This window comes from Mytilus californianus, unplaced genomic scaffold (genome assembly GCF_021869535.1).
Source record: "Mytilus californianus isolate M0D057914Y unplaced genomic scaffold, xbMytCali1.0.p SCAF_2, whole genome shotgun sequence".
Taxonomy (NCBI): Eukaryota; Metazoa; Mollusca; class Bivalvia; order Mytilida; family Mytilidae; genus Mytilus; species Mytilus californianus.
In genome coordinates, this window is record NW_026262668.1 from 127,986,840 (window position 1) to 128,007,530 (window position 20,691).

Below are 20,691 nucleotides of genomic sequence, written 5' to 3' on the forward strand. Positions count from 1 at the left end.
GTAGGGGGGAGGTTAAGTTTTTTCCTAAATCAGTGGAAGAAAATTACCTCAGACTGTTATGTGCTGTCAATAATTCGAGGGGGATTAACACTTCAGTTCAAGAACCCACCTCCTCTGTCTGCAGTTCCGATAAGTTTGTCTCATACTCAAGACCCAGTCAAGTATCAACTTCTATCAGTAGAAGTGGACACAATGTTACAAAAATCTGCAATAGAGGAGGTGTCGCTCTTAACTCTGTCTCCGGGATTTTATTCCCGTCTTTTTCTGGTTCCAAAGAAGACTGGAGGAATGAGGCCGGTCATAGACCTATCTATTCTGAACAACTTTCTTATTGTTCCCCATTTCAAAATGGAAACCAACAGATCAATCAGGGCTTCAATCCTTCCAGGAATGTGGACTACTTCTCTGGATCTTTCAGATGCTTATTTCCACATTCCCATTTCCCATACTTACAGGAAATACCTTCGCTTCGTTTGGAACAACAAAGTTTTCCAGTTCAAGGCTCTCCCTTTTGGCCTGTCTACAGCCCCTTTGGCTTTTACCAAAATCATGCAGGCAGCTATAGCTCACCTACATTCCCTGTCTATTCAGATTCATTCCTACCTGGACGATTCCCTTCTCAAGGAATTTTGCCCAATCAAATTGAGGGTTCAGACAGATTTGGTCATCAATTGTTTTCTGTCCCTAGGCTTCCTAATCTCTTGGAAAAAGTCAGAGATAATTCCTTCTCAAGACTTTGTTTTCCTGGGAGAACATTTCCTAACCAGTGTAGGCCTAGTCCTCCCACCAGAGGAAAAATTTACAAAACTATGTCAGAAAATACATTTATTCCTGACGGTTCAATCAGTCACAGCACGTCAATTCTTGCAACTTCTGGGTCTATTGAACTCACTAGCAGATGTAATTCCATTGGGACGACTTCACATTCGTCCGCTTCAGTTTTATCTGCACAAGTTATGGATTCCAGCTTCACAAGAATGGGAAGCATTGATTCCAATCACTCAGCCTTTATTTCCACACCTTCAATGGTGGTTAGTACGGGAAAATGTAATGAGGGGCCTATGTCTGTCCCCTCAAGTTCCCAGTCTAACATTATTCACAGATGCCTCCACCCTCGGTTGGGGAGCATATCTGGAGGGGCTTACAATCTCGGGAGTCTGGAATCCAGATCTTTTAGAAGAGCATATCAATGTATTGGAAATGAAAGCAGTTCTGTTTGCACTGAATCATTTCCAAATGTCTCTAAAGAACCAGTCTGTCATTCTGGCCACGGACAACACAACAGTTGTAGCTTATCTCAAGAATCAGGGAGGAACTCATTCACCTTCTCTTTATCAGATAGCCAGAGACATTCTCCTTCTGTGTTTTCAACTCCAGGTTCATCTAGTGGTGAGACATATTGCGGGGCACCTCAATATTCTAGCCGACACTCTATCCAGATCCCTTGCTCCAGTAAACACGGAGTGGGAACTACTTCAAGTAGTTTTCAAAGCTGTGACTCTTCATTGGGGGTCACCTCAGATAGATCTGTTTGCGACCAGTCTCAATCACAAACTTCTAACATTTGTGTCTCCGGTTCCAGATCCAAAATCTTTTGCGGTAGACGCAATGAGCCTATCTTGGAAAGGAATGTTCGGGTACGCCTTCCCTCCTTTCAGGTTTCTCTCCCCAGTACTTCAGAAAATAGCAGGGGAAAATTGCAAGATCATAGTTATTGCTCCAGCATGGCCGAAACAGTCTTGGTTTCCAGACCTTCTGCGCCTATCATGTGCTTGTCCTCTAGTTCTACCTCTGAGACCAGACCTTCTGTCTCAAATCAAGGGCAAGGTTCTTTATCAAAATCCAGAAAAACTTCATCTACACGCCTGGCTTCTCTCAGGGTTAGCCTCAGAAAGAGAGGTTTTTCTGAAGGAGCAACCAAGCATCTCACAAAGTCTGTCAGAGACTCCACTAGCATTGTCTATGATGCAAAATGGTCAATCTTCTCAGATTGGTGTAGTGAGCGGGAAATTGATCCTTTCCAAGTCACTGTACAACAATTAGCAGACTTTCTAGTTTTTCTTTTTGAATCCAAAGGATTATGTCCCTCTACTATTAAGGGATATAGATCAGCTATTTCAAGAACTATTCATATTTCTGGTGGCCCAGATTTTGGAAACAATGAGCATATTTCTCTTTTGGTTCGTAGTTTTAGTCTTGAAAGACCAAGACAAAAAACTTTAGTTCCTAAGTGGGACCTTGGACTAGTTTTATCCTTTTTAAAACTTCCTCCTTTTGAACCAGCAGAAACAATAGATTTAAGGTTTCTTTCCTATAAATGCTGTTTTCTTTTAGCTTTGGCTTCTGGACGGAGAAGGAGTGAAATCCATGCCTTCTCTATTTCTGATGCTTGCCTTCGATTTAACAGGGATAAATCTTCTGTTACTCTTTTAACGGATCCTGCTTTTTTGGCAAAGAATCAGATTCCAGATAAGGGTGCAGAATCAGTCGTGATTCCTGCACTCCCTAGCGATTCTATTTCTGTACTTTTATGTCCAGTAAGAATCCTTTCTATTTATCTGGATAGAACGAGTAGTTTACGTTCTGTTTCTAACTCAAGACTCTTTATTCCTATTAAAAAAGGAATCTCAGATCTTTCTGTTAAAACTATTTCTACTTGGATATGCAAATGCATATCTTTAGCTTATGGTTCTTCTAAGTCAGAACTTTTAAATAGTTTTAATGTTAAAGCTCATGATGTTAGGGGTATCTCTACATCCTGGGCTCTGTTTAACAGTGCATCTTTAGAAGAGGTACTGTCTGCAGGTTTCTGGAGAAATGAGAACTCTTTTATATCTCATTACCTCCAATCTATGGCTACTTTTGCCGAGAGTTTATACTCTCTTGGACCTATAGTTTCAGCACAAAGATTGAACTTTCCTCCTGTTTCTTCTGTTACAGGGGATTCAGCTTTACGTTAGATTCTGTTACTCAGAATTTATGATGGTAACGTATTTATAGCTATAAAATATTCAAATTTTAAAGTAAATTTGGATTTTATTAGATAAATACTTACCATCATAAATTATAGGTCCCACCCACCTCCCCTTCATCCCCTTTCCCTACGTTTCTGTCTTGAGGAAATTGAATGGGAGAATATGGGCAAACAGGGGTATAGGTCCGGACCAGTGAGAGTACGTTTATTTTTAGTCGGGATTTTCCATCTGACCTATGACGCAATTGGGGTTACACTCAGAATTTATGATGGTAAGTATTTATCTAATAAAATCCAAATTTACTTTAAAATTTGAATAACCACGTTGCACACGTGTATATGGCTTTGTTTATTCGTGGAAACGAAACTAGAAAGTCTGATTTCATTGGCTTAGAACTAAAGCTCGATGCATTCGTATTAACTCGGCTGATTCCTTTCCTATATCTAAATAGAAGAAACCCGAGGACAGTCGACTGGTCATCATAAAGATTAAAAAAAGCGGTAGATTCATTGATATTCGGATAGTGATAAAACAGAACAAACTAAGGTGAGAATTATTTGGCATACATACATATCAGATATCTATACAATATGATAGTTTAGACAATAGAACATTTAAAAGCCGAGGATTTTTAAAAGTACCTCCAGAACAGAAGCAAGTCAACTCGTACCTTTGTAAACTCCTACCACTGCGAAGTCGTACCGTTGCGCTCATACCACTGCAAACTCGTACCATTAAAAATATACAATATATACGCAATGCTTTTGCAAATCTTTATAAAATATTAATTGATTTTCCTGAATTTTAATATTGAATTTTAGATTGAAAAAAAAAATACAATATACGAATGTTTTATGAGTTCTTTTTGCAAATCTTTATAAACAAAATTTTGAATTTTAATAGTTGCACCTAAAATGTGTTTACAGAATTTTAATTTAAGCTTTTCCATTTCCCAATCTTTGAAGATGTCAAATAGAGGAAGAGTTTTTCTCTTTTGAGTATGTTAACGAAAACATGCATCTACACATAAAATTACAATAACAAAACACTTGTGATCTGGTATGTCATAAGTGAATAAACTATACGCCAAGGAGTGCCAAGGTTAAACATGACGCAACCACGTTGCACACGTGTATATGGCTTTGTTTATTCTAAGAAAGGAAACTAGAAAGTAGAAGGTCTGATTTCATTGGCTTAGAACTAAAGCTCGATGCATTCGTATTAACTCGGCTGATTCCTTTCCTATATCTAAATAGAAGAAACCTGAGGACAGTCAACTGGTCATCATAAAGATTAAAAAAAGCGGTAGATTCATTGATACTCGGCGGATAGTGATAAAATAGAACAAACTAAGGTGAGAATTATTTGGCATACATACATATCAGATATCTATACAATATGATTGTTTAGACAATAGATTATTTAAAGGCCGAGGATTTTTAAAAGTACCTCCAGAACAGAAGCAAGTCAACTCGTACCATTGTAAACTCCTACCACTGCGAAGTCGTACCGTTGCGCTCATACCACTGCAAACTCGTACCATTAAAAATATACAATATATACGCAATGCTTTTGCAAATCTTTATAAAATATTAATTGATTTTCCTGAATTTTAATATTGAATTTTAGATTGAAAAAATATAATACAATATACGAATGTTTTATGAGTTCTTTTTGCAAATCTTTATAAACAAAATTTTGAATTTTAATAGTTGCACCTAAAATGTGTTTACAGAATTTTAATTTAAGCTTTTCCATTTCCCAATCTTTGAAGATGTCAAATAGAGGAAGAGTTTTTCTCTTTTGTGTATGTTAATGAAAACATGCATCTACACATAAAATTACAATAACAAAACACTTGTGATCTGGTATGTCATAAGTGAATAAACTATACGCCAAGGAGTGCCAAGGTTAAACATGACGCAACCACATTGCACACGTGTATGGCTTTGTTTATTCGTGGAAATGAAACTAGAAAGTAGAAAGTCTGATTTCATTGGCTTAGAACCAAAGCTCGATGCATTTGTATTAACTCGGCTGATTCCTTTCCTATATTGTAAACTTCTACCACTGCGAAGTCGTACCATTGCGAACTCATACCACTGCAAACTCATACCATTAAAAATATACAATATATACGCAATGCTTTTGCAAATCTTTATAAAATATTAATTGATTTTCCTGAATTTTAATATTGAATTTTAGATTGAAAAAATATAATACAATACACAAATGTTTTATGAGTTCTTTTTGCAAATCTTTATAAAAAAAATTTGAATTTCTTAATTTTATTTTAATTTTGTTTCATTGCTATACCTAACTGCGGAACAGTAGCTCTTAGGTCCTTGTGATATTTTTTGACTATTTGCGGACTATGGTCATCAAATAGTCAAAAAATATCATGAGGACCTAAGAGCTACGGTTCCGCAGCTATGTTTTACCATACTTATTAATAAATGTAATTCCTTTGATCTGCTACAGTTTTCTTCATCCAATTAGCCAAGGAACAATCGGCTACAAATTGGTCATTGTGATTTCAAATTATATACTTTTTACAGACTTATGAGTTATTTAGTAAAATTTAAATATTTATTCGTCATTTAACACCATTTGAATGCATTTAAATAAGTTGGTACGAGTTTGCAATGGTACAAATTTACCCTGGTACGAGTTAGCAGTGGTATGAATTTGAAGTTGTACAAGTTTGCTTTTATTGGTACGAGTTGACAGTGATACGAGTTTGCAATGGTACAAGATGACTCTAATTCCCCCATTAATGACAAGTTGTAGTTTATTGACAAACCAAGACATTAGCCATGCAAATCTTAATGGCATACAAATCCTACATATGCAAAAGCCAAAGTCAATAAGACCAGTCCTTAACTATCTGTTTCAACTGCTTATAGCAAATGCTTATGACACTGAAACAAATCCAGGTCCTAAACCACCAAGATGGCCCTGCGGAAGCTGTCACTTGGAAACATAAAGCTGTATGCTGTGACATGTGACACCTGGTTTCACACAGACTGCCAAGGTATACCAAATCATATAGCATGATGAATAACAGCAATCAAAGTTGGCACTGCATCCAATGCCGGATGCCAAACTTTTCAACAAGTTTCTTCAACTCAATAACCATTGAAACATATAACATGTTTGTTAGCCTTAGTAACCAACAAACAAGCTTCGGCTGCATAGGTAGTCAAGGTGCACCTATAGCATCATCATCAACAATTACCAAAAGTCCACCATCACATGAAAGTACACTTAAAAAGTATACCCTGAACAAACATAAAAAGCCTTTAAAGATCTTAAACATAAAGTTCCATTCAATAAATAAATAAGAAACCAGATCTCCAGGAAATTATTGATACAGTAAAACCAGATATTATAATGGGCACTGAAACTTGGCTAGATTCAGATACATCATCATATGACTATTTCCCATCTGAACTCTATAATGTATATAGAAATGACAGACCACCTAACAAAAACGAGCAAAGCCATGGCGGAGTTCTCATAGCAATAACTAAAGACTTTGTAAGCTCTGAAATAAAAGAATTAAAACCTAATTGTGAAATAGTATGGGCAGAAATCACCGGTTCTAGAAACTTACAACTAGCATCATACTACAGACTACCTTCTAACAATGGCACAGCATTAGAACAAGTAAAATTGTCAATAAACAAAATAAACAAAGAAACTCAACAGTTATAAAAGGCGGTGACTTTAATTTAGGTCATATAAATTGGTCGAACAACTTTGTCATCTCAGGAAAACCTGACCAACACCAACATGATATGCTACTTGACTTAATAAATGATTCAAACTTGCATCAATTAGTAGACATTCCAACTAAAAAAGATTGTATACTCAACCTAATTTTGACAAGCAACCCTACGTCCATAAACAAAATAAGCACTCTTCCACCTACATGTATTGGTCTTAATGACCATGATATTGTCTTTGCCGAGGCAGATATCTGGCTGAACAGTGTAAGAGAAACACCACGTAAAGGTTTTGTAATAATATAACAAGGCAAACTGGAACAACATAAAATCAGAGTTAGAAAAAAATCATTCAGACAAACTTAACATCTATAAACCATCAGACGTAAATACTTTATGGGAGCTTTTCAAAACAAGACTTATAAACACAATCCAAGCAAACATTCCATCAAAAATGCTAACATACAAGCATAGACTACCCTGGATAACTAATTCACTTAGAAAACTCATAAAAAAGAAAAACAGACTATATGACAAATGCAAAGATAACAACTTCTATGACAAATACATAAATCTTAAAAGGAAATTACAAAAAGAAAAAAGAGTAGCTTACTAGAAATACATTGAAACAATAATTTGTGACCTACCTATAAATGAACCAGATTAACCTTCAAACAATTAGGCAAGACTAAAAAAACTTTTCCAGTATATTAAAATCCATAAGAACAGACAAATCATGTATTTCGGCTCTCAAAAAAAGATGGAAACCTCATAACTGACACCACTGAAAAAGTCAACATCTTGAACGATCAATTTCAGTTGGTTGTCACATCAGAACCCAATGATACCGTACCAGAAAAAGGACCTAGCGAACACCCAAATATTTCACATCTAACCATATCTACACCTGGTATTACAAAACTCCTCAAGAACATGAGTATTCATTGAAGAAATGAATTTAAAACAAGCGATAAGGAATGTTCTTTTACACTCGATAATATCCCCGTATTTATACGAAATACGTTCGGTTATCAGTCGAACGTGCAAGGGATGTGTGCAGAAATTTCTGCGGCAACATAATACCGGTATGACCTCTCAAGGTCACATCCGATGTAAAAAGGGAGACAAAAACAAAGCAGTAAATTATAGAACTATTTCTGGAACACATGTATACAAAGCATTTAATTAACCACCTTGAAAACAACAACATCCTCTATGATCTCCAACATGGCTTCCGACACTCATGCTTGTGTGAAACTCAGCTACTTTCCTTCATACAAGAATTATTAGAAACAGACAATTAAAACATTCAAACCGACTTAATTATTATGGATTTTGCTACGGGCATTTGATAAAGTTCCACATTGAAGACTTCTCTATAAATTAGAATATTATGGCATCTCTGGACAAACACTTTTAAAACTAGATACAGGCATTTCTTTCAAATTAAAACATACACAAACTGTTGTCATGGATGGAAAGTCGTCATCCACTGTCCCTGTCACATCTGGTGTTCCACAAGGTACTGTATTGGGCCCTGTCTTGTTTCTGGTATACATCAATGACCTGCCAGACTACTTGACCTACAGTAAGCTCAGGCTATTCCCAGATGATAGCATAATATACAGACCGATCAGATCCCAGATTGACTGTTATAAACTCCTAGATCTAAATGCCGCAGCTAGTTGGGAGAGGGATTGGCTGATGGCTTTCCATCCAGATAAATGTACTGTGCTAACTGTCACTAAAAAGAAAGAACATATACAGCACAGGCTGCACAGCTACATTTTAAATAATCATACACTTCAATCTGTAACATCAGCTAAGTACCTGGGTATTACAATATAGTCAAACCTCAAATGGGACAAACATATAAATGACATAACATCCAAAGGTAATAAATCACTGGGTTTTCTAAAACACAATCTAAAAACAACAAACCCACATATAAAAACCCAGGCATACCAAGCACTCATCCAATCCAAACTTGAATATTCCTGTTCTGTTTGGGACCCTCAAACAACCGAATCGGTATCCAAAATTGAGATGGTCCAACGACGAGCTGCTCGGTATATCTGCAATAAATATCACAATAAGAATAGTGTTACAAATATGCTTACCACATTAAAATTACCAACACTAGCAGAACGTAGGCTACGCACAAGATTGGTAATGATGTATAACACATGTATAAGATATCATACCATTTTGTTGCTATTCCATATGACACACTCATTCTAGCAGACTCAAGAACCAGGAAAAGCTATACACTCACATACAGGCATATATATACATCTAAGGACTCTTACAGACATTCATACTTTCCTTATACAATACCACAGTGGAATCAGCTCCCTGTGGTACTTATTCATGCACAATCAGTTGATAGCTTCAGGGAAAAGCTCACTTCTGCTGTTCTCTGTACTATTATTTAATAGCATAAATTAAGATTGTATATAGTTTTAATCAAAATTTGTCATTTTCATTGCACTAAGTAATTATATTTTGTTTAAATTGGGATAAATTTTATAAGTAGTCCACGTATGCAACAATATGTAATCATCGGATGTCGATGGAATATTGTATACCTAAAGAAAAGAAAAAAAATGTTCATAAAATATTACCAAGTATCATCATGATCATGTCTGGCAAACATAAGTACCGATTATCTGGTTGAGGGGGGGTAGACACTGGACAAGGGTGTCCCTGATTCCCAATTCCATCCCCCTGATTTTAAATTCCCTTCCCCTATGCTCCTGCTCCCCTCCCCTTACTCCAAATCCCCCCCCCCCCCCTTTACGCTCCCACTTCCCTCCCCTTTACTCCCAGACGAAAATTGAGCAAAATAATATTTCCCAGAATATCCTTATTTTTATTCCCCCTCTTCCCGGGTTCTTGCCCCCTGACTCCCTCTTCCCTTCCCTTGACTCCTACTTCCCGCCCCCTCATTTCTATGTTCCCTTAACCCTGTCCACCCCCTCCAGGTTGCCTGCATATTGATACTGTAAAATATGATAAAAATCTGACAATATTATCAATTTATCAAATTGTATTAATGTGTAGTGTGCATGATAGAAACAAGTGTTTTCTTTGTTTCACCAGCAAACTGGAAGATAACTTGATAAGTTAGGGTCAAACTTATCAATGTCGGTTCATTCATTGTGACGTCGGTGATATGTCTGGGTCAAAGTTATTTAGGTCGGATTAAAGTATTTGACTTCACAAACAGCTGTTCACAAAGCCGTGATATGCAATTTTATGAAGAGTTGAGCAGAGTGATACAGACAGTGGGAACACTGATAAGGCTACATATCAGATATCTGTAGATAATTTAGACAAATACTAGTCCTCGACTAGTAACCATCAGTTACAGTCACTAGGCATTTTTTGTAATAACATGAATAACGGATGGGTTGTATGAATTTGGCATACTGCTATTATCTGCAGACACATATTTTTGCTTCATATTTAAAAACATTGTTTTGTTTGATCCGAATTAGATCACAAAATGCTAAAATGGTCAAAACATACAGACAACATCAAAGCTAATGGCAAACAATCTTTTAGGCTTCCTTAAAAGAAATTTAAAATCATCATGTCAGAACATGAAGACTCTAGCATATCTGGTGCCAGTTTTACCAAAACTACAATAATCATACATGTACACGTACAGTATGGGACCCTCACACAGTTGAACAAACTTCTAAAATTGAGATGGTGTAATGACGAGCTGTTAGATACATGTATGTCTGTAACAGGTACCATATAACATCAGTAGTACTACCGACAGGATAAATTCATTAAACTTGCCAACACTACAAGAAAGAAGACTACGCACAAGATAAATAATGTTCTACAAAATAGTCCATCAAATCGTAGAAATCCTGCTATTTTCATACCATCAGACAGTAGAACCTGCAGAAATCATAATTTCATTTTTAGACACATTTCAACCAAAACAGATACATATAAATTTTCATTTTTTCTTGTACCATAATGCAATGGAATTTATTACCAATCCATACAGTCACTGTCACAACAGTTGACACTTTCAGAGAAATATATATAACTATGACCAAGTATCATGTCTTCCTCACATAAAGTTATATATCAGATATCTGTAGTATATGATGGGTTAGACAATAGAACATTTAAAGGCTGAGGATTTTAAATGTTCATAAAATATGACCAAGTATCATGCTTCATGTATGGTTAATGCATAGAATTTTTACAAGTCTCATTCCTAACGTTTCTTGTGGGGTCCAGTTTTTCAAAATCCTGGATTCACACCAGCATGGCACCTCTTGTAGGAACAAAATGTTTTTACAAATAAAACTAATAAGTAAATCATGATTCCCAGACTAAAATATCAATCAGTACACATCCAATGGATTTAGAGTTTAGACATCTCAAACAAGCTTACAAAAACATGACCATGTGCTTCTTTTTTTCAGAAATTTGTAAAAGATGTCAGCAGTCCCACTACCAGACACAGATCCACCGAGATATGAAAATTATGAGGAAAAAAATTCTTTGACCCTTAATTTTGACAATGGTGAGAACTGATATATGCTTTTTATGCCCAGTATACAGTCTTGAGAATGGAGTATACATAATACGCAGTGTGTCCTTGGTCAATTTTCTCTTTCGCCACCTCTTTCCTCAAAACAGAATATTTTTCGTCAACTAACATAAGCATATTTTTTCGTTTAAAATTTTCCTTCTTTCTAACAAAAAAAAATCAGTTTGTCACATTGTTTTCTATCAAAATTGTAACGAGTTCAAGATGAATTCCCAGTATTGTCTGATCAGGGAAAAAGTCTGAGAAACCTGAAAAAGTAAACAAGATGGACGAAGTCCAACCGTTATATTTCTTTTTTTGCCAATAACGAATTTTAATCACCACATTTTTCATTTTTTCGCAAAATGCTTAAATGGCGAATGCCTGCGGAAACCCTGATAATACAGCTGAATAAAATTATATGTGTGGTTCAGGGTTTCCTGACCTACCAACCCTAGCACTTTATTTCTCTTTCTGATCAAAATTTTGAAAATAGCGACTTACTACTTTCAATTCATTGTTTACTGGAATAGAAAGAGGTAAAAGTTTACTTCATAAAACCATGGTTGAAATTATCCCTTAATTAATGTGGGACATGTATAGCAGTAGTAAATGTCTATTTTCTTCCTAGTTGTGTGTCAAACATCATTATCTGTGTGCTCATGTTTATTTTAAAAGATGTTCCACTTGACCATCATGACCTAGTTTCTCCAACTTGAATTTTCAGTCTTATTTTATTGCAATACTTTCTATCAATACTATACATCCACTTCATTTAAACTTTTGTGGATAGTTGTCTCATTGGCAATCATACCACATGTCCTTTTTTATATCTAAATGCTTGACAGTACCAGTTGAATACCTATTTCCAAAATTTAATTTTTAGGGTATATAAATATGGTAGGAGGGGGTCTCATCCTGAATTCCTGAGAAAATAAATGTGAAATTCTGAATTTCTGTGAAAATAATGTGTCAGTTCCAGCATCACAATATAAGTAAATCCTGAATTCCCAACAAAATGACTGGCTATTCTCGAATTCCCACGAATTAAACAGCTCAATTCGAAATTTAAAAAAAAGGTCCTTCCACCCCTCTAACTTGTGTTCACAACCATGTGCTTTTTGGCTGGAAAAGATGGGAAAACCCCTATATATAGCTAGTTCTAGTTATTTATAGACATAAAATGATTCAATTCTTACACTTGAGATACAAACGTAGGTGTGTCAATAAAATATATGAATCATAATTTTATCTTTTGTTTTTATACGACCGCAAAAATTAAAAATTTTTTGGTCGTATATTGGTATATATGATGTTGTCGTCGTCGTCGTCGTCTGACGTCGTCCGAAGACACATTGGTTTTCGCACTCTAACTTTAGTTTAAGTGAATGGATCTCCATGAAATTTTACCATAAGGTTCAATACCACGAAAGGAAGGTTGGGATTGATTTTGGGGGTTATGGTACCAACAGTTAAGGAATTAGGGGCCAAAAAGGGGCCAAAAATAAGCATTTTTGTAACTTCCAGACAATAACTTGTGTGTTAGTGTATGGATCTCTCTGACATTGTACCACAAGGTTCCATATCACAAAGGGAAGGCTGTAATTGATTTTGGGGGTAATTGCCTCAAATTTTTAGGAATTAGGGGCCAAAAAAGGGGCAAAAAACAAGCATTTTTCTAGTTTCATGACAATAACTTGTGTGTAAGTGTTTGGATATTTCTGAAATTGTACTACAAGGTTCCATATCACAAAGGGAAAGCTGGAATTGAGTTTGGGGGTAATTGCCCGAAACGTTTAGGAATTGGGGGCCAAAAAGGGGCCAAAAATAAGCATTTTTCTAGTTTCCAGACAAAAGCTTGTGTTCAAGTGTATGGATCTCTCTGAAATTGTACTGCAAGGTACCATACCACAAAGGGAAGGCTGGGATTGAGTTTGGGGGTGATGAATAATAAGGGGGTTCAAAAAATTGGGGGGGGGGGGGGATTTTTTTTTTTTTTTTTTTTTCTTTTTTTCCTTTTTTTTTTTCTTTTAAAATTTTCCATTTTAAGTTGGTTATTTCTGATTTTATTTAAAAGCAAATAATAATGATATGGTAGGAGATACACACCAAACAGGATGTGTAAATTATTATATAATAAGTATTGTGCAATAGCAAGAAATTTTCAATTGCACAGTATTGCACAATAGCAAGAAATCTTCAATTGCACAGTATTGCGCAATAGCAAGAAATCTTCAATTGCACAGTATTGAGCAATAGCAAGAAATATCCAATAGCACAATATTGCGCAATAGCAAGAAGTTGTCAATTGTACAGTATTGCGCAATAGCAAGAAATATTCAATTGCACAGTATTGTGCAAAAGAAGATACTTCGTATAAATTGCTTATTTCTTGATCAATTTCAATGGGGTTTTATTCTTGAATTCTTGGGGTTCTTTAATATGCTGAATCTAACAGTGTATTAAGTTTTTGGATTTTGGACCCCGTTTTTAAATTGGTCCACATTGAGGTCCAAAGGGTCCAAAATTTAACTTTGTTTGATTTCATCAAAAATTGAATTATTGGGGTTCTTTGATATGCCGAATCTAACCGTGTATTTAGATTCTTAATTTTTGGTTCCGTTTTCAAATTGGTCTACATTAAGGTCCAAAGGGTCCAAAATTAAACTTAGTTTGATTTTAACAAAAATTGAATTTTTAGGGTTCTTTGATATGCTGAATCTAAACATGTATTTAGATTTTTGATTATGGGCCCAGTTTTCAAGTTGGTCCAAATCGGGTCCAAAATTAAACTTTGTTTGATTTCAACAAAAATTGAATATATGGGGTTCTTTGATATGCTGAATCTAACCATGTATTTAGATTTTTAATTTTTGGGCCCCGTTATCAACTTTGTCCACATTGAGGTCAAAAGGGTCCAAAATTAAACTTTGTTTGATTTCATCAAAAATTGAATTCTTGGGGTTCTTTGATATGCTGAATCTAACCATGTATTTAGATTTTGGATATTGGACCATAATAGGTGAATGTCCAATTTAAAATTTTTAAGTTCTTAGACCACATTCATTCTGTGTCAGAAACCTATGCTGTGTCAAATATTTAATCACAATCCAAATTCAGAGCTGTATCAAGCTTGAATGTTGTGTCCATACTTGCCCCAACTGTTCAGGGTTCGACCTCTGCGGTCGTATCAAGCTGCGCCCTGCGGAGCATTTTATTGTAAATGTATTTGTAATTTATGTTTTTTATGCTAATCTTATTATTTCAGACACTATTATTACTGCTGTTGACAGTGATGATTCTGACAGAAGTTCTGCTTTATTTGCCAGCTTCATCAAAGTCCATGATAATGTAACACACTTCTACACAACTAACTACAAACCAATATGGAAGGTATATAATGTAACACACTTCTACACAACTAACTACAAACCAATATGGAAGGTATATAATGTAACACAATTCTACACAACTAACTACAAACCAATATGGAAGGTATATAATGTAACACCATTCTACACAACTAACTACAAACCAATATGGAAGGTATATAATGTAACACACTTCTACACAACTAGCTTCCAATCAATATGGAAGGTATATAATGTAACACACTTCTACACAACTAACTACAAACCAATATGGAAGGTATATAATGTAACACACTTCTACACAACTAACTACAAACCAATATGGAAGGTATATAATGTAACACCATTCTACACAACTAACTACAAACCAATATGGAAGGTATATAGTGTAACACACTTCTACACAACTAATTACAAACCAATATGGAAGGTATATAATGTAACACACTTCTACACAACTAACTACAAACCAATATGGAAGGTATATAATGTAACACACTTCTACACAACTAACTACAAACCAATATGGAAGGTATATAATGTAACACACTTCTACACAACTAACTACAAACCAATATGGAAAGTATATAATGTAACACACTTCTACACAACTAACTACAAACCAATATGGAAAGTATATAATGTAACACACTTCTACACAACTAACTACAAACCAATATGGAAGGTATATAGTGTAACACAATTCTACACAACTAACTACAAACCAATATGGAAGGTATATAATGTAACACACTTCTACACAACTAACTACAAACCAATATGGAAGGTATATAATGTAACACACTTCTACACAACTAACTACAAACCAATATGGAAGGTATATAATGTAACACACTTCTACAAATGTAACACACTTCTACACAACTAACTACAAACCAATATGGAAGGTATATAATGTAACACACTTCTACACAACTAACTACAAACCAATATGGAAGGTATATAATGTAACACACTTCTACAAATGTAACACACTTCTACACAACTAACTACAAACCAATATGGAAGGTATATAATGTAACACACTTCTACACAACTAACTACAAACCAATATGGAAGGTATATAATGTAACACACTTCTACACAACTAACTACAAACCAATATGGAAGGTATATAATGTAACACACTTCTACACAACTAACTACAAACCAATATGGAAAGTATATAATGTAACACACTTCTACACAACTAACTACAAACCAATATGGAAGGTATATAATGTAACACACTTCTACACAACTAACTACAAACCAATATGGAAGGTATATAATGTAACACACTTCTACACAACTAACTACAAACCAATATGGAAGGTATATAATGTAACACACTTCTACACAACTAATTACAAACCAATGTGGAAGGTATATAATGTAACACACTTCTACACAACTAATTACAAACCAATATGGAAGGTATATAATGTAACACACTTCTACACAACTAACAACAAACCAATATGGAAAGTATATAATGTAACACACTTCTACACAACTAATTACAAACCAATATGGAAGGTATATAGTGTAACACACTTCTACACAACTAACTACAAATCAATATGGAAGGTATATAATGTAACACACTTCTACACAATTAATTACAAACCAATATGGAAGGTATATAATGTAACACACTTCTACACAACTAACTACAAACCAATGTGGAAGGTATATAATGTAACACACTTCTACACAACTAACTACAAACCAATGTGGAAGGTATATAATGTAACACACTTCTACACAACTAACTACAAACCAATGTGGAAGGTATATAATGTAACACACTTCTACACAACTAACTACAAACCAATATGGAAGGTATATAATGTAACACACTTCTACACAACTAACTTCAAACCAATATGGAAGGTATATAATGTAACACCATTCTACACAACTAGCTACAAACCAATATGGAAGGTATATAATGTAACACACTTCTACACAACTAACTACAAACCAATATGGAAGGTATATAATGTAACACTTCTACACAACTAACTACAAACCAATATGGAAGGTATATAATGTAACACACTTCTACACAACTAACTACAAACCAATATGGAAAGTATATAATGTAACACACTTCTACACAACTAACTTCAAACCAATATGGAAGGTATATAATGTAACACACTTCTACACAACTAATTACAAACCAATATGGAAGGTATATAATGTAACACACTTCTAAACAACTAACTACAAATCAATATTGAAGGTATATAATGTAACACAATTCTACACAACTAACTACAAACCAATATGGAAGGTATATAATGTAACACACTTCTACACAACTAACTACAAACCAATATGGAAGGTATATAATGTAACACACTTCTACAAATGTAACACACTTCTACACAACTAACTACAAACCAATATGGAAGGTATATAATGTAACACACTTCTACACAACTAACTACAAACCAATATGGAAGGTATATAATGTAACACACTTCTACACAACTAACTACAAACCAATATGGAAAGTATATAATGTAACACACTTCTACACAACTAATTACAAACCAATATGGAAAGTATATAATGTAACACACTTCTACACAACTAACTACAAACCAATATGGAAAGTATATAATGTAACACACTTCTACACAACTAACTACAAACCAATATGGAAGGTATATAGTGTAACACACTTCTACACAACTAACTACAAACCAATATGGAAGGTATATAATGTAACACACTTCTACACAACTAATTACAAACCAATATGGAAGGTATATAATGTAACACACTTCTACACAACTAACTACAAACCAATATGGAAGGTATATAATGTAACACACTTCTACACAACTAATTACAAACCAATATGGAAGGTATATAATGTAACACCATTCTACACAACTAACTACACACCAATATGGAAGGTATATAATGTAACACACTTCTACACAACTAACTACAAACCAATATGGAAGGTATATAATGTAACACCATTCTACACAACTAACTACAAACCAATATGGAAGGTATATAATGTAACACACTTCTACACAACTAACTACAAACCAATATGGAAGGTATATAATGTAACACCATTCTACACAACTAACTACAAACCAATATGGAAGGTATATAATGTAACACACTTCTACACAACTAACTTCAAACCAATATGGAAGGTATATAATGTAACACAATTCTACACAACTATGTAACACCCTTCTACACAACTAACTTCAAACCAATGTGGAAGGTATATAATGTAACACACTTCTACACAACTAACTACAAACCAATGTGGAAGGTATATAATGTAACACACTTCTACAAATGTAACACACTTCTACACAACTAACTACAAACCAATATGGAAGGTATATAATGTAACACACTTCTACACAACTAACTACAAACCAATATGGAAGGTATATAATGTAACACACTTCTAAACAACTAACTACAAATCAATATTGAAGGTATATAATGTAACACCATTCTACACAACTAGCTACAAACCAATATGGAAGGTATATAATGTAACACACTTCTACACAACTAACTTCAAACCAATATGGAAGGTATATAATGTAACACACTTCTACACAACTAACTACAAACCAATATGGAAGGTATATAATGTAACACACTTCTAAACAACTAACTACAAATCAATATTGAAGGTATATAATGTAACACAATTCTACACAACTAACTACAAACCAATATGGAAGGTATATAATGTAACACACTTCTACACAACTAACTACAAACCAATATGGAAGGTATATAATGTAACACACTTCTACACAACTAACTTCAAACCAATATGGAAGGTATATAATGTAACACACTTCTACACAACTAATTACAAACCAATATGGAAGGTATATAATGTAACACACTTCTAAACAACTAACTACAAATCAATATTGAAGGTATATAATGTAACACACTTCTACACAACTAACTACAAACCAATATGGAAGGTATATAATGTAACACACTTCTACACAACTAACTACAAACCAATGTGGAAGGTATATAATGTAACACACTTCTACACAACTAACTACAAACCAATATGGAAGGTATATAATGTAACACACTTCTACACAACTAACTACAAACCAATATGGAAGGTATATAATGTAACACACTTCTACACAACTAACTACAAACCAATGTGGAAGGTATATAATGTAACACACTTCTACACAACTAACTACAAACCAATATGGAAGGTATATAATGTAACACCATTCTACACAACTAACTACAAACCAATATGGAAGGTATATAATGTAACACACTTCTACACAACTAACTACAAACTAATATGGAAAGTATATAATGTTTACAATTCTACACAACTAACTTCAAACCAATATGGAAGGTATATAATGTTTACAATTCTACACAACTAATTACAATCAATATGGAAGGCTTATAATGTAACACATTTCAGTCCAATTTACTACAAACCAAAATGGAAGGTTTATGATAAATAAACATTACAAGAAATCCACCATCAACTTGATTTTCCCTCTCATTTTCATGATTTTCATTTGAATTGAAAAATTTTGGTAGAAGTCAATCTTTAGCTTAAGGGAGAACATTTTATTTTTAGTTAGCCATGACCCCCTGTCCCATAAAAAGTTGGTAACTTTTGCCTATAACTTAAGCTTCTCTGACTTGTATTTAATTTGAATTCTCATACGTATAACAATATTCCTTGGTGTAACTACATGTATTAATTTTGGGGAGTAGCAGCTTCACAGAAAAAGAAGTTCACTCTGACCTTTTTTAGCTCACTTGGCGTCCGTCGTCGTTAGCTTTTTACAAAAATCTTCTCCTCTAAAACCACTGGGCCAAATTTAACCAGACTTGGCCACAATCATCATTAGGGTATCTAGTTTAAAAAATGTGTTCGATGACCCCGCCAAATAACCAAGATGGCGGCCATGGCTAAAAATAGAACATAGGGTTAAAATGTAGATTTTGGCTTATATCTCTGAAACCAAAGCATTTAGAGTAAATCTGACAAAGGGTAAAACTGATTATCAGGTCAAGATCTATCTGCCCTGAAATTTTCAGACAAATCTGACAACCTGTTGTTGGGTTGCTGCCCCTGAATTGGTAATTTTAAGGAAATTTTGCAGTTTTGGTTATTATCTTGAATATGATTATAGATAGAGATAAACTGTAAACAGCAATAATGTTCAGCAAAGTAAGATCTACAAATAAGTTGTAATGACCAAAATTGTCAGTCGACCCCTTTAGGAGTTATTGCCCTTAATAGTCAATTTTTTACAATTTTTTGTAAATTTTTGTAATCTTTTACAAAAATCTTCTTCTCTGAAACTACTGAGACAAATTTAACCATACTTGGCCATAATCATTATTAGGGTATCTAGTTTAAAAAATTTGTCCGATGACCCCGCCTGTCAACCATCATGGCTGATTTGGTTAAAAATAGAACATAGGGGTAAAATGCAGTTTTTGGTTTATATCTCTGAAACTAAAGCATTTAAAGCAAATCTGACAGGTGGCAAAAATGTTCATCAGATTTAGATTTATCTGCTCTGAAATTTTCAGACGAATCTGACAACCCATTGTTGGGTTGCTGCCCCTGAGTTAGTAATTTTACAAAAATTTTGCAGTTTTTTGTTATTATCTTAGATATCATTATAATATCTAATATCTAATACTATTAATTATGATTTTAACCTTATTTTACATGATTTCCAAAGCATCAGTAAATGCAGGTGAGTGACACAGGCTCTTGAGAGCCTCTAGTTTAATGCTTATGTTAAATGATACATTTCTTAGTTCATTATTTATATCATAAGTGATCTACATTTTGTACCATCATAAACTTGGTGTAAGGATGATTTAAGGGAGTATAACAACCTCCTGGGACAGTTTATCAAGCCATTTAGGGACAATGTGAACTTTGCCATTAAAGATTACTTATGTTTGCAAATAGAGGATGAATAATATTATCTTACACATAGGGAATTGATGTTTGAAACAAATCATTGAAGGGA

The 20,691-nt window shown here is 34.3% G+C and overlaps 1 protein-coding gene across 3 annotated transcripts in view; it reads left to right on the forward strand.

Moving 5' to 3' along the window:
- Positions 1-3,400: 3,400 nt before the first annotated feature.
- Positions 3,401-20,691, forward strand: part of LOC127730973 (solute carrier family 28 member 3-like) — a 46,208-nt gene continuing 28,917 nt past the window's right edge. Inside the window, exons 1-4 of one of the 3 annotated variants that reach the window (XM_052239610.1) lie at positions 3,401-3,521; positions 4,232-4,329; positions 11,158-11,258; positions 14,533-14,657. In XM_052239610.1, coding sequence (XP_052095570.1) covers positions 11,171-11,258; positions 14,533-14,657 — 213 coding nt within the window. In that variant the 5' untranslated portion in view covers positions 3,401-3,521; positions 4,232-4,329; positions 11,158-11,170. Of the gene's footprint in view, positions 3,522-4,231; positions 4,330-11,157; positions 11,259-14,532; positions 14,658-16,333; positions 16,481-20,691 lie in introns of those variants that run through there. The other 2 variants (XM_052239609.1, XM_052239611.1) reach the window with 2 other exon arrangements.